General features: G+C 41.9%; 1 protein-coding gene across 4 annotated transcripts in view; it reads left to right on the plus strand.

The window, feature by feature from the left end:
• WWC3 (WWC family member 3) overlaps nt 1-17503 on the plus strand; it is a 169536-nt gene that overhangs the window by 58279 nt on the left and 93754 nt on the right. For all 4 annotated transcript variants that reach the window (XM_084641561.1, XM_084641562.1, XM_084641563.1 and 1 more), the window contains exons 4-5: nt 13723-13799; nt 16313-16392. In XM_084641561.1, coding sequence (XP_084497687.1) covers nt 13723-13799; nt 16313-16392 — 157 coding nt within the window. The remainder of the gene's footprint in view (nt 1-13722; nt 13800-16312; nt 16393-17503) is intronic.

The raw sequence follows: 17503 nt of genomic DNA on the forward strand, positions 1-17503 counted from the left end.
AACCATAGCTACCTCAGGACTGAAATTGGGTACAAAATCAGCATGAATACCAACTGACCTCTGGACTAGCTCTTCTGGCATACACAACATCGTGTTTGGAGCCAGCACCCAACATAAGGATGGGAAGGGACAAACTGAGACCAGACATGGCCCCAGGTGTAGGGAGGCATCGCCCTATAGAAAGGAGAAGAGGCATCACTCCTCAAAGGATAAAGAGCCCAAATCTTCTACCATGGAGCGTGGCACTGACTAAGCTGACACCAGTGAAGGCATCAGCCATGCCACAGGACTGATGTATACCCTTGTGGAACTGCCAGGATTCCCTCCAGGGTCATTGTTAGTACTGAAGTGGCACTGAGCCCTGGAGCGAATTGTCCACCATTCGAGGACTACTTTTTCTCATCATTGTTGAGCTATGCCTCCTCCCCAGGATCAAGCAGGGATGCCTCCCTGTTACCATCTGCGAGTGGCCCTGAGGATGTCTTGGGGGGCGGTCCCTGTTGCAGTGCAGCCACAAAGACAACAGGAGTGGCACTGAGTCAACCAGTCGCTCCTGGGCTAGTAACCATATACCAGGCTACTCCGGCCATACTGGGGACCAATCATCTCTGGTATCCCATAGCAGATCCCTCTCCTGTAGGTAGAGGAAGATGAAGAGATCAGGCTCCCCAGCGGTATCGTGACCTGGACCACTGACACCAGAGCCACCCATTTATTTCCAAGAAGTAGGGACACCGGAGAAACAATGGCACCTTGGCCTCCATCTTCATTGTTTCCTGACTAGGTTGTCATACCATCTTTAGCCCTGGTGACCCAGGACTTTAAAGTACTCTAGGATCTTCCAACTCACATAGTGAAGACTCTGGACAGAAAAATGATGGTAATCCAAGAGAAATCACACAAAGTCTTTAATTTCTTGATCACACTGGCTCCATCCAGAATTGTGTTTCTTGTAACTGCAGGCATACTGGAATCAGGACAGGGGCTCTGCATACCCCAGCAACCATCCAGCCCACGCGCAGACTGGTGGAGAAGCATTATCAGGTGCCTCCAAAAACCACTGAGCACTTCTCTTCCCTTCTCCCCTCTCTTCCAGATTAATTGGTAGTTGCAGCAGTGCAGGAAAAATCAAAATTGACAAAAGGCACATCCAAGGACAAAGACCCTGAAAAGCTTTTTGGGTGCCTGTGTGAACCTGTTTGGGTGCAAAGTCTACTCATTTGCCTCACTGCAACTCCATGTGGCACACTATGAATCACTGTTAGCCAAATATAATTTTCTGATATGGGAAAGAGTGACTCTTTCTGACAAATGTGCTATAGGATATTTGGGAGGAATTAAAGGAGGTCATCAGAGAGGACCAGACAGTGGCCAGAACAGCCTCACAAGCTGACATGGGTGCCTCTGGCACAGCCAGAAGGTAGATGGCCATGACCATGAACATGAGATGGGCCTCTTGGCTCTGGCATCAGAAGAGCTACCTAGAGAAGTCCAGGATACCAAACAAGATTTGCTGTTTGTGGCATGGAGCGCTTCAAAAAGAGAATTGGCAAAATAATTCCTTAAAGGACACTGGGGCCACCCTGAGATCACTGGTGACTAGGCTTGCCAACTTTAAATTTCAAAAGTATGGGACAAACCTCAGATGTGCCTAGTCTTCACTTGCATCTCTGGGGGAAAGTCCCTTCTTGTCTCCCATTCTTCCCAGGGGTCCTTTCTCTAGCTCTGGGTGCTGCCACTGTGGCACCTGTTAAGGTTCCATGCAGGTGCTGGGAACAGTCGGAGCCTCTGGCATGACTCTGAGTGGCATTGAGACCCCATGTGCCAAGTTGAAATATGGGATAAAATGCATCCCATACTGACTTAGTATGGGACAGACAATTTTGCGTTTAAATTGGAGATGTCCCATGTAACCCTGCTGGGGATCTACACACCGACCCCCTACAGGAAGCTCTATAAGTACCAGCCCCAACGAAAACTGTGGGCTCATCCATACTCCCAGAGCAGACAGCTGGAGTACCATTCTGAAAATGATCATGATACTCAAAGATGCCACTCTTCTGGATCCTCTGGCATTCGTCCCACCCTGTCATCCAGCTAGCAGATTTGACTGGAGACTGAACAAATACATACACTGCCCCAGATTCAGGATGGTAACATGTGCATCCATCATTCCATCTCTTCAGACTCAAGATTAGTTTGTGGCTCTTGACTTGGGAGATGTGTACTTTCATATAGATATTCACTCAGCCCTCAGGAAGTACTTGAGTTTCACAGTGAAACTTAATCACTACCAATACAAGGTACTCCATTTGGACTCTCCAGGGCATGTAGGCTTTTTGTAAATACTCTAGCAGTGGTGGCTGCCCACCTGGGTAAGGCAAGGCAAGGCAATCACATTCCTCTAGCTCTAGCTCAGGTCAGGCTATTCTCTGCAACATTGACTAGACAGGAAAATCTCTGTGCCTCACATATCAGTCACTGCTGAGCTGGCTTAGTGGTTGGATTCCACAAATGCCCTGTTCAGTCCCTCATGAAGTTGCGCTGATCACGGATGTGTCAGGAGCAATCAGGGAAACTCATTTTGACCACTGCAGACTCAAGGGACCTGGTCCTCAGATGATATGGAGTTATATATGAAAGTCCTGAAGCTGAGAGCCGTTAGACTGGTCAGTGTGATGTTCCTACAGATCCTCCGGAATTGGAAGTGCAAATCTTCATGGACAAGACAGTGTGGCAGAGCTCTGACCTTGTCCCCATGGGTCCCGAGCTTCCAGGCGGTTTATGGTAGCATCAGAGGCTCACTGCGACCCTCAATGTAACCCTTCTCTCTCTAGGGTCAGGGTCACAGTCTACTGAGCCCTTTCCATCATAAGCCAGCAAGGAGGTTGGTGAGAGAACTCCCACGGTCTCTGTTGTCCCTATGGGCTTATTCCCAAACCGTTTAGCCTCCTGTCCTGACAGGGTCCTGTCTTTCTTTCCCAGGAGGTGTTTCTGTAGTGTTGGGTTGTGGGGAACCCGGGCCATCCTCTACTCTGGGTTCTGGCCCAGGGACCCTAATGGCAGCAACTGTTGGCAGCTGACCTTTCACTGCCAGAGTTGCTACATTTCCCTGGGCCACTTCCCCACAGCTCTCCTGTTTCTCTCTTTTAATGCCTTCTTCACCCTTACCTTAGGGCTCCCTTTCCAGTGGCTTGAGGATGTCTTCATTACCCAGCCCTTCAGCTGCACTTCCTCTCCTCTGGCTCCCTGGCTCTCCTTGGCCTGACCGGAGTGAGCCCTTTTATAGTATCAGAGGGGCCTTAATTAGAGTCAGGTGTTTGCATTAGCTTAATGGCCTCACCTGACTCTTTGCAGGCTAATTGGAGTCATGTGTCCACCCTAGCCTGGAGCAGCCCCTGCTCTGGTCAGTCAGGGAACAGAAAACTACTTATCCAGTGGCCAGTATATCTGCCTTCTTCTACTCTGCTGTACGCAACTGGCCTGGGTCTATCATAACAGCTATGCACTGCATAAACAAACAAGTGGACACCTGGTCCTTGTCCATCTTCCTGGAAACCATCAGATTCCGGACTTGATGCTGTCAGAATGGGGTGATTCTGATGACTCTTCACTTCCTAGGAGTCAGCAACAACCTGGCAGACTTCCTGAGCAGGCGATCTGTGACTAACCATAGATGGTCCTTGCATAGATTCATTGCAGAAGAGCTGTTCCATGTTCGGAAATCCCTAGTAGACTTGTCTCACACAAAGGACAACACCACATGTCACTGCTTTTGCTCCAGAGGAGGTCTGAGCCCAGGATCGTTACTGGATGCATTCTTCAATAGACTGTCCCACAGATTTCCCTGATGATCTCCAAGACTGGGAGCGACAAGACCATGGTCATTCTCATTGTTCCTGGATTGGGTGAGATGGTTTTGGCTGACAGGTCTCTTGCTAATGTTCATTCAGTCTTTGATCCAAATCGTGGACCATCCAGACCTGATCTCACAACACCATACTCAGATACTCCATCCAGACCCAGAGTTGCCACCCCTAACAGCGTGGCCATTGACTGGGTTAAGTACCATGGATAGGATCCAGGAAATTCTGGTTCAAAGTAGGAAAATATCTATCAGATGGACCTACTCATCCAAATGGTAGAGGTTCTCCAATATAGGCAGCCCATCATGGTCTGGACATGATCCAGACTTAAGTACTAAGGATCTTCTACTACGGGGTTACCATTGAAGCAGCAGGCTTCCATTTAGCTCTATAAAGGTCTACTTCATAGTGATTTCAGCTTGCCATCTGCCTGTACTGCAGTGCCTGATCTTTTATCATCCCATAGTATCAAAGATTTTCAAGAGACTCATACAAACTGGTCAGAAAACCTGCTCCTGCTTGGGACCTTAGTATGGTCCTCCTGAAACTTGTGAAACCTCCGTGTGAACCTCTCTCAGAATGTTTCCTGGACTAACTCACTTGGAAGATGGTGTCCCTCATGGCTATTTCAACCAAGAGAGTGAACTGGCTTTAGGCACTTATGGCTGTCCCCCATTATATGACCTTCCATAGTGACAAAATGGTGCTGAGACAACACCCAAAGTTTATTCTGAAGGTGGTCTCTGATTTTCATCTAAACCATCTGTTCATCCTACTTGCCCTCTCCCTGAAATCACACTCTGCTCAAGGAGGAAAGAAAATACATATAGTTCACATTTCCAGGACTTTGCTTTATCATACTGACAGGACCAAACTATTCAGACTGTAGCCCGATCATTTGAAAGGTCCATCCTCTTCTTCTCAAAGGATATAAAAATGGATAACACAAAGTACCTCACTTGCCTGTCAGCTTCTCCCACCAAACATCAAGATTCAAACTCTGCCAGAGTGCAAACAATATCCTCTCCCTGCTACAGGATTTTGCCAATATCAGAGATTGATAAGGCAGTGACTTGAAATAACCCTCTGACATTTGTCAAGCACTATTCCTTGAACTTATCTGCTAGGCCAAATACCAACTTTGGGAGAGCAATACTACAATCCCTATTCAACTCATGCAATTGGAACGCCTCATTCCTATCATCCTGAGGGGTTACTGCTTGCCAGCCACCTAAAGTGGGGTCCACACTGACACATGCTCTCCCTGGTCCTTCTTTCTTACCCTACAAATGGTTATGGCTCTTTTGAGATGATGATGTCAGTGTGGATCCCACAACCCGCCCTCAAGCTCTGCTTTTTGGTTTTTCAGCTACCCAAGCTTTCAATTACAAGGGAATTAAGGGAGAGTCATGGCACTCTTCCCTTTATGCCCTCACATGGGAGCATGAGGAAGCAGAGGGCATGTGTGTGGCTCTGACAGACTCTGCGGTTTACAAAACAAACAAACTGATCTTGTGTGTGAGAATCGCATGTGCGCACACAAGTCCACAGCGACTACAGCATCTTGAAGAATTGTAGTTACTGTAAGGTAAATAGTTGTTCTTTGGTTAAAATTTCTTTCTTTCAGCTATATTATATGGCAAGTGATTTATTTAAATAACAATTATTTAAGACAGAGTTCTCCTACGCATTTCCATCCAGGGATGGGGGTTCCACAACGACCGCTCCCAAGAGGAGGAGGTGGGTGGTGGTGGTCGGGGACTCTCTTCTTAGGGGGACTGAGTCATCTATCTGCCGCCCCGACCAGGAAAACCGAGAAGTCTGCTGCTTGCCAGGAGCTAGAATTCACGATGTGACGGAGAGACTGCCGAGACTCATCAAGCCCTCGGATCGCTACCCCTTCCTGCTTCTCCATGTGGGCACCAATGATACTGCCAAGAATGACCTTGAGCGGATCACTGCAGACTACGTGGCTCTGGGAAGAAGGATAAAAGAGTTTGAGGCGCAAGTGGTGGTCTCATCCATCCTCCCCGTGGAAGGAAAAGGCCGTCGAATCGTGGAAGTCAACGAATGGCTACGCAGTTGGTGTCGGAGAGAAGGCTTTGGATTCTTTGACATGGAATGGTGCTCCAAGAAGGAGGAGTGCTAAACAGAGACGGGCTCCACCTAACGAAGAGAGGGAAGAGCTTCTTCGCAAGCAGGCTGGCTAACCTAGTGAGGAGGGCTTTAAACTAGGTTCACTGGGGGAAGGAGACCAAAGCCCTGAGGTAAGTGGGGACATGGGATACCGGGAGGAAGCACGAGCAGGAGAGCACAAGAGGGGAGGGCTCCTGCTTTATACTAAGAAAGCAGGACAAACAACGAGTTATCTCAAGTGCCTATACACAAATGCAAGAAGCCTGGGAAACAATCAGGGAGAACTGGAAATCCTGGCACAGTCAAGGAATTATGATGTGATTGGGATAACAGAGACTTGGTGGGATAACTCACATGACTGGAGTACTGTCATGGATGGATATAAACTGTTCAGAAAGGAAAGGCAGGCCAGAAAAGGTGGGGGAGTTGCAAGAGAGCAGTATGATTGCTCGGAGCTCCAGTATGAAACTGCAGAAAAACCTGAGAGTCTCTGGATTAAGTTTAGAAGTGTGAGCAACCAGGGTGATGTCGTGGTGGGAGTCTGCTATAGACCACCGGACCAGGGGGATGAGGTGGACGAGGCTTTCCTCCAGCAACTAACGGAAGTTACTAGATCGCAAGCCCTGGTTCTCATGGGAGACTTCAATCACCCTGATATCTGCTGGGAGAGCAATACAGTGGTGCACAGACAATCCAGGAAGTTTTTGGAAAGTGTAGGGGACAATTTCCTGGTGCAGGTGCTGGAGGAAGCAACTAGGGCAGAGCTCTTCTTGACCTGCTGCTCACAAACCGGAAAGAATTAGTAGGGGAAGCTAAAGTGGATGGGAACCTGGGAGGCAGTGACCATGAGATGGTCGAGTTCAGGATCCTGACACAGGGAAGAAAGGAGAGCAGCAGAATACAGATCCTGGACTTCAGAAAAGCAGACTTTGACTCCCTCAGGGAACTGATGGGCAGGATCCCCTGGGAGAATAACATGAGGGGGAAAGGAGTCCAGGAGAGCTGGCTGCATTTTAAAGAATCCTTATTGAGGTTACAGGGACAAACCATCCCGATGTGTAGAAAGAATAGTAAATATGGCAGGCAACCAGTTTGGCTTAACAGTGAAATCCTTGCTGATCTTAAACACAAAAAAGAAGCTTACAAGAAGTGGAAGATTGGACAAATGACCAGGGAAGAGTATAAAAATATTGCTCAGGCATGCAGGAGTGAAATCAGGAAGGCCAAGTCACACCTGGAGTTGCAGCTGGCAAGAGATGTTAAGAGGAACAAGAAGGGTTTCTTCAGGTATGTTAGCAACAAGAAGAAAGTCATGGAAAGTGTGGGGCCCTTACTGAATGATGGAGGCAACCTAGTGACAGAGGATGCGGAAAAAGCTAATGTACTCAATGCTTTTTTTGCCTCTGTCTTCACGAACAAGTTCAGCTCCCAGACTAGTGCACTGGGCAGCACAACATGGGGAGGAGGTGACCAGCCCTCTGTGGAGAAAGAAGTGGTGGTTCAGGACTATTTAGAAAAGCTGAACGAGCACAAGTCAATGGGGCCGGATGCGCTGCATCCAAGAGTGCTAAAGGAGTTGGCGGATGTGATTGCAGAGCCACTGGCCATTATCTTTGAAAACTCATGGCGATCGGGGGAGGTCCCGGACGACTGGAAAAAGGCTGATGTAGTGCCCGTCTTTAAAAAAGGGAAGAAGGAGGATCCGGGAACTACAGGCCAGTCAGCCTCACCTTAGTCCCTGGAAAAATCATGGAGCAAGTCCTCAAGGAATCAATTCTGAAGCACTTAGAGGAGAGGAAAGTGATCAGAAACAGTCAGCATGGATTCACCAAGGGCAAGTCATGCCTGACTAATCTAATTGCCTTCTACAACGAGATAACTGACTCTGTGTATGAGGGGAAAGCAGTGGATGTGTTGTTCCTTGACTTTAACAAAGCTTTTGGCATGGTCTCCCACAGTATTCTTGCCAGCAAGTTAAAGTAGTATGGGCTGGATGAATGGACTATAAGGTGGATAGAAAGCTGGCTAGATTGTCGGGCTCAACGGGTAGTGATCAATGGCTCCATGTCTAGTTGGCAGCCGGTATCAAGTGGAGTGCTCCAAGGGTCGGTCCTGGGGCCGGTTTTGTTGACTATCTTCATAAATGATCTGGAGGATGATGTGGATTGCACCCTCAGCAAGTTTGCAGATGACACTAAACTGAGAGGAGAGCTAGATACGCTGGAGGGTAGGGATAGGATACAGAGGGACCTAGACAAATTCGAGGATTGGGCCAAAAGAAATCTTGTGAGGTTCAACAAGGACAAGTGCAGAGTCCTGCACCTAGGACGGAAGAATCCTATGCACTGCTACAGACTAGGGACCAAGCGGCTAAGCAGCAGTTCTGCAGAAAAGGATCTAGGGGTTACAGTGGACGAGAAGCTGGCTATGAGTCAACAGTGTGCCCTTGTTGCCAAGAAGGCCAATGGCATTTTGGGATGTATAAGTAGGGGCATTGCCAGCAGATTGAGGGATGTGATCGTTCCCCTCTATTGGGCATTGGTGAGGTCCCCTCTGGAGTACTGTGTCCAGTTTTGGGCCCCACACTACAAGAAGGATGTGAAAAAATTGGAAAATGTCCATCAGAGGGCAACAAAAATGATTAGGGGTCTGGAACACATGACTTATGAGGAGAGGCTGAGGGAACTGGGATTGTTTAGTCTGTGGAAGAGAAGAATGAGGGGGGATTTGATAGCTGCTTTCAACTACCTGAAAGGGGGTTCCAAAGAGGATGGATCTAGACTGTTCTCAGTGGTAGCAGATGACAGAAGGAGGAGTAATGGTCTCAAGTTGCAGTAGGGGGAGGTTTAGGTTGGATATTAGGAAAAACTTTTCTCTAGGAGGGTGGTGAAACACTGGAATGTGTTACCTAGGGAGGTGGTGGAATCCCCTTCCTTAGAAGTTTTTAAGGTCAGGCTTGACAAAGCCCTGGCTGGGATGATTTAGTTAGGGATTGGTCCTGCTTTGAGCAGGGGGTTGGACTAGATGATCTCCTGAGGTCCCTTCCAACCATGATATTCTATGATCTTCTCTTTCTTAAGTTTTAATTGTAACATTTTGTGACATCATAGTCATATGTTAACATGGTAATAAACATGATATTAACAATAGCAGCATTATAAATTTAAGTGCGGGATCAAGTAGTGAAAATAGACTCGAAACAAAAAATCCTGTTTAAAAAGTATTTATCTTTAATAATTATCTTTAATAATTATCGTGGCAGTAGCAGTTATGACAAATGCAAAGTAAATGAATTCATGTTTGACTGTTTTCTCAAGTGCATATGTCTCTTTTCCTCTAAAGTAAAAGCTATATTTGGCTGTCCTTCTTTCCAGCTTCACTATTTTAGTTCCCTCCTAACACCTATAATTTGTGAATAATTTTTACATGGTATGCCCTGTGGTTTCAGAATATTTTAAAAAATCTATCACTGTAGGATTAATGTTTGTTTAAAAATCAAAAATGTTTTTTCAGAGCTGTGCAAAAACCATCTTACATTTTTCTCTGCTGTTTCCTGCAACAACTACTTGAGAATTTGTTTTTGTTGAAATAATCAGTGAGCTGATAAATAAAACTAAGTTCCTTTAGATATTGGAGTTGTAAGGAACTTTTGAGTCTTTGTCCTTCTCTCCCTGTTGTCCCAGAATAATATTAATAGATTTCAATAACATCCTTATTAAATTTTTATCTATTCTTGGTGTGAATCCAACTCTCTGAAAATTACCCTGATCTAATAATATTTACTCCTGTAACAATGGCCAAAAAAACTTTGTTGGGCCAAGGGATCAGTGGCAAAGTCTATCAAACCACTAGTGGTATGTACTGTTGGAAAGCTGAGAAATAGCTTTTGTTTTTGGCCCTTTTGGTTTCTGAGGTACTGGATACCAAAGTCATACTACTTAGATTGCCATCTTGCTTTCTTCCCAATTATAGTCTAACATAGTTTTAGTTGCTGGTATTGCAAAAACTGTAACAGGCTGAAACTGGTGCTTTATGAAGCATTTATATCTCAGCTCTTTTGGCATGCAAGATTAGCTGCTAAAATAATGTCATAATTGGAATGGGGAAAAAAAGCAAATTAATATAATTTGATGTAATTTTAAAATAGGAAAGTCATCCAATTTATAAATATTTTTCTTTATTTTTCAAGACTTTTAGTAGTTCCACAAGACTTTAGTTCCACTAATTTTGATAACCTATTTCCTATCATTTTGCACAGGGCAGTTTTTATATAAGTGGAGAAAGTATTGGGGAAATAAGGTCTGATTTTTTTATTATTATTATTTTACTGTTTTATGTGATTGGACTGTTGTAGTTCTTCTTCTACCCAGAAAAGGTAAACTGCGTATAACAGCAGCAGAATTGGACACAAACAATTACTCAGACTTTGCTGGGAGAGTATCCATAGGAAAGGTACAAATACTAACTAATTTAAGTTTCTGGAACTACTGAGATGTGTTGCTGGCATTCCCCAGAATCAGAAGCCTAACAAAATACTGGAAAAATATTTGTAATAAACTGTTTCACTTGTGCTTTAAGATCTAGAAACATTTTAGACCAGTAAAAATGTTTTCAGTATCAGTAAACATTTCTAAGTATTGGTCTCTGACCAGTTAGAGCAGTTCTGGATCTGTGGAGAGCTGGTTTGTCGAACGATGATCATATAATCCTTCTTGTTTCCATCTGTCAAATCGGATTAAAAGACAGTTTAAAAATACATAGACCTTTCTATGTATACATATGCTGTAAATTCATCAAGGCTATGTGTTCATGAGCAGGGGAAGGTGAGATCTGTATGTTTGCAGGTGGAAGTGGAGGTGTCCATGAAACTCTTTCACTCTTAAATTGTGATCAACACTATGAAAAAGTTTATGAAATTCTGGATTAGAGAATTTCAGTTCATGTATTGATAGCAATTGCACGACGTCTTTTGGCAAGTTACTGCATGGTTTATTCGGTATTATAAAGTTCTTTCCACAATTGATCAAGACACACAGCAGAATGAAATGCTGAGCTGTCTTATAAAGTGTCAGGCCACAACTTCATTAACAATGGGTAGAGAGGGACTCTCCTGAAATACCAGGCATTTTATTGGGCCCAGTGCTGGGCTAAATGGCTTCACACAATAAAACCAGCAAATTAGATTTTGCAGTCTCCAACCTAACCTCTTGGACTTAGCCCACTTCAGAATCCTTTTACTACCTCAGTCTGCAAGGGCTTCAGGTCTCCCCTTTTCTGTACACTCTAACAGGTCCGCCAGCCATTTTCTGGGACTCTTAACCACATTTACTTCTGGGAGCTGGCCCTTTTAGCCTTTTTATCCACATTAGACACTGGCTGCTAATTGCTACGAATTAGATATTCCTGTATTACTTCTTAACATTAACTATTCCTTTTAACCAACAGGACTTCCATGGCAAAACCCAGACCTCCCTCCCCAGACACCTTGCTAATTTGGCCCCAAAGGAAAAAAAATCCTTTCTAATCTCAAAACAGGCATTCTGGTCAGATCCACATGACGGAATGAATGAGGGGGCATTAAAATTAAACATTTCTTGTTATAATTTAAGGCCATTATTACTCATTTATGCCTGAGATGGTGATGGAAAATAATTTTCCCAACTCTCAATTTTTTTTTAAACAGTTACTTGACATTATGTTCCCCTTCGGTATTGCATTAAACTGCACACATTAAGTTCTCTTTTTCCTAGAGTATGAAGAGACATTGTATGTCACATCCTTGTGTGGGGATAATACCAAAAAATCCCACTGCAGTAACATTTAACTTTAAAAAGGGGAACTACACAAGAATGAGGACGCTTGTTAGACAGAAATTAAAAGGAGCTGTCAGAAGGATTAAATGCCTGCAAGCAGCATAATAGAGGTTCAGATTAAATGTGTGCCCCAATTCAGAAAAGACAAGAAGACCACCAAAAGAATGCCACTATGGCTAAACAGCAGAGTAATGGAGGCTGTAACAGGCAAAAAGGCATCTTTAAAATTTGGAAGTCAAATCCTAATAAGGAAATGAGAAGGTGCATGATCTCTGGAAGGTTAAGTGTGAAAATATAATAAGGCAGGCCATGAAAGAATTTGGGAAGCAACTTGCTAAAGATGCAAAACTAACAGTAAGAATTTAAGTACATCAGAAGCCTGCAAAACCGGGATGGAGGCCAATAGTCCACCAAGGTGTTAAGGGAGCAGTCAAGAAAGACAAGGCTATTGCAAAGAAACTAAATTAATTCTTTGCATCTGTCTTCACTGGAGAGGATGTGGGGGAGATACCCACATCAGAGCAATCCTTTTTGGGCAACAAATCTGAGGAACTGTCCCAAATCTGAGGAACTGTCAATAAAGGGAGGTTTTGGAACAAATTGATACATTGAACAATAATAAACACTGAAACAAGCCCGTGTGGCAAATAACTGGAAGGTAGTTAATGCATTGACAATTTTTAAAAAAGGCTCCGGAGATGATCCTGACAGTTACACTGGAATGGAAGGTAGCAGCTTTTAATCAACAGACAGTGCTGTTATATAGCAATTCAGGATAGATAATGAATAACTTTAGGTACACACAAGATAACTTCCCAGTTAGAATTCAGCCCAGATTGACTTTTGAAATCTTGTACCGTTATAAAAGAAATAATATGTTCGTGTATGAAATGATGTTGCATCTTGGAAAACCTCAGTCTACCAAAAGAGAAAACACAAAGGTGTCTTTAAATAACTGTCTTAAGAGAAGTTGTGATGAGATTATTAAAACACTCACTGTTGAGGGGTTGTAACTCTGAGAGTGAGGACATTTTTGAACTGTAAACTTGATGTGGTTACTGAATGCACTTAGTTGCAAGCAGACAGAATTTCATCAGTCTGGGGTGGTTGAGCTGGAAACTGATGTGGAACAATGTCTCCTAGTTTTCTGTTCTTACAAAGGCTTTGTTAAATTGAAATTTGTGATGATGTGATTTTACTTCCTTTATATGTATTTGGTACCAGATTGATTCACATTCTATTAGATGGTTCAGTCCAAATTTTGTCCAGCTAAATAAATTCTTATATTTATTGCATATAAATACCATACACTTAACTAACAGCCAAAAATGACTTCTATCTGTAATCATGTTGAGGAGGTTGTAAATAAAAACTGTGTTACCATAGGAACATTAAATTTGTTAAATTTTTATTAAAGTTCCTTAACTGCAAGAAAAATAAATGGAAAAATCCATTAAACGTACTGTCAACTACTGTTTAGAAGAAATCATTTTGGCTACAAACATTTTATGTTTATACTCAAAAATAATTTTATGTGTTATACTCAAAAATAATTACACTGAGCAAGTCTTGCCACAAATGATTGTCATATCCTACAAAGACGTCTGGAAGTTGTAGACAAATAAGCTTGTTCCATCTTTGAAATAGAATGACTCAACTTTGGGAACCCTGAATGACGTGTAGCCACACTTTGACAAGTATGTACTTTTTGGCCCTGATCCCACAAAACAGTTAAGCACATGCTTAAGTGATTTGCTCAGTTGGGGATTTGAAGTTTTAGAAACATGTTTGGACTGGGTAGCCTCATGGTACAATTTACATGGCATACAACCCCCACACACGATCATTTAACACATTGGAAACGTGAAAAATTTATTATAAAATACCATTGTTTTCCATTTGTTTAGCATTCTCTGGATTTTCAACTAATACCAAGTATGACCCATATCAGATTAAAGCAGAAATAGCAAGCCGACGTGACAGAGTGAGTAATCTTTTTTTGATGTTATGTGATTAAAACAATGCTGTACCCACGCACCCACCATTAGACTTAGAAGTTGTGTATGTATACTTTTTAAAACTGCACATGTTTAAAGTGCCCTTCTACTCTTGAACAATTATTTAATAAAAATAGCAGTGCGGTTCCATATTTACTATGTCTCAGTGATTCCAAATATTTTTTTTTCTGTTTATAAGTGTAAAGAATTTTTTTTCTGAATGACAGACACACAAACTCAACTTGTATTTTAAAAATAATTTCCTTTCTGTCTCGAGCATTACCACTAGTAGCAAATATGCTGCAAGCCAAATTCTGTCCCCAGCAACACTTGTCAAAACCAATTGTCTTTAGATTTTGCTATTGTGTTCCATAGGGTTCTATAGATGTAACTGAGGTCAGGATGTGGCTCTGTGTTGAGAACTCAATGATCAGTTCAGTTGATGCACAATCCAGAATAGATCGTTTTCCCAGGGCTGCATCTATAAAAGAATAAAAAGTGACAAATAAACCCTCTCCCCCTACTGCCCACCACTCCATCACATACTATGGTAAGCATATATAACTCTGAACACATACGGACCACATCTGTTGTATAAGAAAGTACCATTTTTACTTAACCATTTTTAGGTTAGAACCATATTTTGAATATTGTCTTGTCTGAAGTAGTTACAGTGGTAGAGGGGAAAGTTATACTTTTGTTTCCAAATCTGTCAGTGTTCCTAACGAACAGTAAAATTCTACACATTTAATAGAAGCTAGTTAGAGGTCCACAATTAATAAAACAACTTAGAACTTAAGGCCCACCATATATCTAAATTGCATATTCCTTTTATTAATGGATAAAATGGGACTTAGCATGCCAGATGCTGGATTCATGAAATAAATAAAATACATATCCTTGAAGGGTGGTGGTCCTGTTTATGACTTCATGATTTAGTGACCACTTTTCACAGGAGTAGCTCTGGAAAATAAATTATGTTCACCACCCATCAAAGGCATGTATTCTGTCAGCATGCATTTACAACATAGTGTATGTGATAGACCTAATGTTTAGAAAATGCAGCAAACCAAACAAGAAAATATAGCAAGTTAAAATGTCACTCAATTTGTCTAAACAAGGTTTAAAGAAAATAAGTGACTTTTCTACTTGCATATGGATTACCATCTCTGTCCCCTCCCCCCCCCGTAGTCGAACAATAAAGTGACCATGAAATACACCTTTTTACTTCCCTGCATAGGGTGAACTTCTGTGTTATGCATGCTCATGTAGATGGAATTAATATAAAGAGTGCAATATACTATACACCATTGAATATGTAAACATGGAAGATATTAGTGATATATTTTCTTATTTTAGCTGAGTTTATTTTATAGGGTTGGACTAGATAATCCAAGAAGTCACTATATACTGCCTGTTTTGATATGATGATGATGTGATTTCTGTTTTTGCGGGGCATGAGGAAGACGTCATGTTAATCATTTTGTCACTTACTGATTTATATACATCTTATCAGTGTTTCGGATACATCGTAGAAAATCTGCTAAATCTCTGGGCGACTCAGTTTTTCTGTTTATGAAACTCACATTTTCCCTTTTTTCTGTGGCAGTAGGTTGACGGCATCATGTATTGAAATGCGTATATAAACAAAGGAGAGCCTGTCCCAAAACATATATGTACCTTTTTAACCAAAAATATAACACATTCATACACAGAATTATGTCTGGTTTCATATCTGTTACAATAAGCATCAATTAAGAAGCACCTTTATTAAAATCGTGAAACCTGGTCGTAAATGTCACTGCAGACATGCACCAAATTTTGGTGAGATTATAATGAACAGCTCCTTATTATTACATTACATAAATGATCCACCAGGCAACTTTCACTATTTACTGCTGCCGAAGGGTCACTTTGTACTTCTGTTTTAGAATACAGAAATAAAAGTGGGCAGATGAATCATCACAATCTCTAGTGACTTTAAATGAACATTCTTCCCATGGAAAAAGCCATAGTGCTGAACCTCTTCCCCTTCCCGGCTGCCTGACGTATAGTTTTCAGTATTGTTGGGCAGGTTTTTGGGTGGCTGTCTACTACAGGGTTAGATGGGAAATCACTGTTCCGGGGAAGATGGGAAATGACATGTAGACAGAGACTTGTTGGCTGTCAGAACAAGTGATAGCAGATAGCATAGTAGAAGATTATACAAAGAAGCAGCTGCCTTTTACATTTGGCAGTGTTGTTCCTTTGTGAGCATTGTTGGGTTGGTTTTTATTAATATTTCTATAAAGCATTTGTTGATTTTGTTTTTCTGTAGATTAAAAAAACAAACAGATTATCACTTTTCACTTTGAAAATACTAGTCTTTGAACAATGCACAGTAATTTTAAATTCTTGAAAGAACAATTATTTGAAGAAGAATTATTTGAAAGAATAATAATAGTTACTCAGTGATTTGCTGCCATAATGTATTTTTGCTTAAAAAATATTTTGTTTTAAGCTTTCTAGACTAAAACGAGAGTTGGCACATATGAAGGAAGAACTGCAGTATAAAGAAAAAGGAGTGGAAACACTACAAGAGTGAGTTGGGAGGTTGTGGGAGGGGGGAATTTTTCTTTTTCTTCCTGTTGCCATATTTTCTTGTTTCACCTAACTGGAAGTGTTGCAAAGCTTTATTTAATGCACAGACTCCTGCTGCAAGTTTTTATTTTTGTATAGGAATTGTCGTTTGTTTTTGTTTTGTTTTTTTCTTACTGTCCCTACTTAGACAACCGTGGATGGTGCTAACAATGTGCTCTCATTGATAAGGCAAACGGATGTAAGCAAGATTGGCTGGAATTATTTTGGATGATGAGTCCGTTGATTAATGTGCCAGCAAGTTTCTGAAAAATTGGCAAAATATGCAAAAATTGATCAATTTTTGTGTTTTAGACTATAGTAATTCCCTTTCAAGCTTGCTGTAGAAGTGGTGTTTGCTTACTATTACAAATGAGTGTTGTCCTTAATTTCTGACTTTCAGGCAGCAATCTAAAAACAGGTAGCTGCTTTCTTTTCCATTTTAATTTCCATTTGCTAAACATGGTACTTAGTAAGCAACAACAAAGTTCGTACTTAAAAGTTTGAGACGAAAACTCTCGTCAGGCCAAAGTACTTCACTGGCAAATATTAACTAGACATCCTCATGCACAAATGTCTTCTAAATTGACTACATCAAGTAACTGCGAGGCCTAAAAACAGTCAGAGGTATAAAATAGAAGACCAATTATGAATATACTAAAGTAATGGAAAATATATAGTAACACAAAAAGGAACTGTTTAATATAGTGAAAAGACCTTGGCTGTTTCAAGACAAACAATAATTCAGAATACTGTATTCACATGACAGGTAGCACATACACACATAAAAATTTATGCCTTACACAGTGACTTAATAATGTCTTAGTTTTAAAAGTTTCCCTTCTTTCCCATGACATGAGGTTAACTTAAAATGAAGATGATAGGGTTCCAATTTAACACTCTGTTCTGGTCTGTGAAGGATTAGTCACCTCTCTAGGAAGATCCAAGAACAAAGAAAGTGATTTGAAGGCAATTTCAAACCTTTCTCTTGTATGGTTTTGTGGGGGTGGGGGAAACAACCTGAGAAGTAGTTGTGAACCTAAATATTAATGTCTAAGATTTTAGTCTAAGTTAA

The sequence above is a fragment of the Lepidochelys olivacea genome, assembly GCF_965140295.1.
Source record: "Lepidochelys olivacea isolate rLepOli2 genome assembly, chromosome: 1".
Taxonomy (NCBI): Eukaryota; Metazoa; Chordata; order Testudines; family Cheloniidae; genus Lepidochelys; species Lepidochelys olivacea.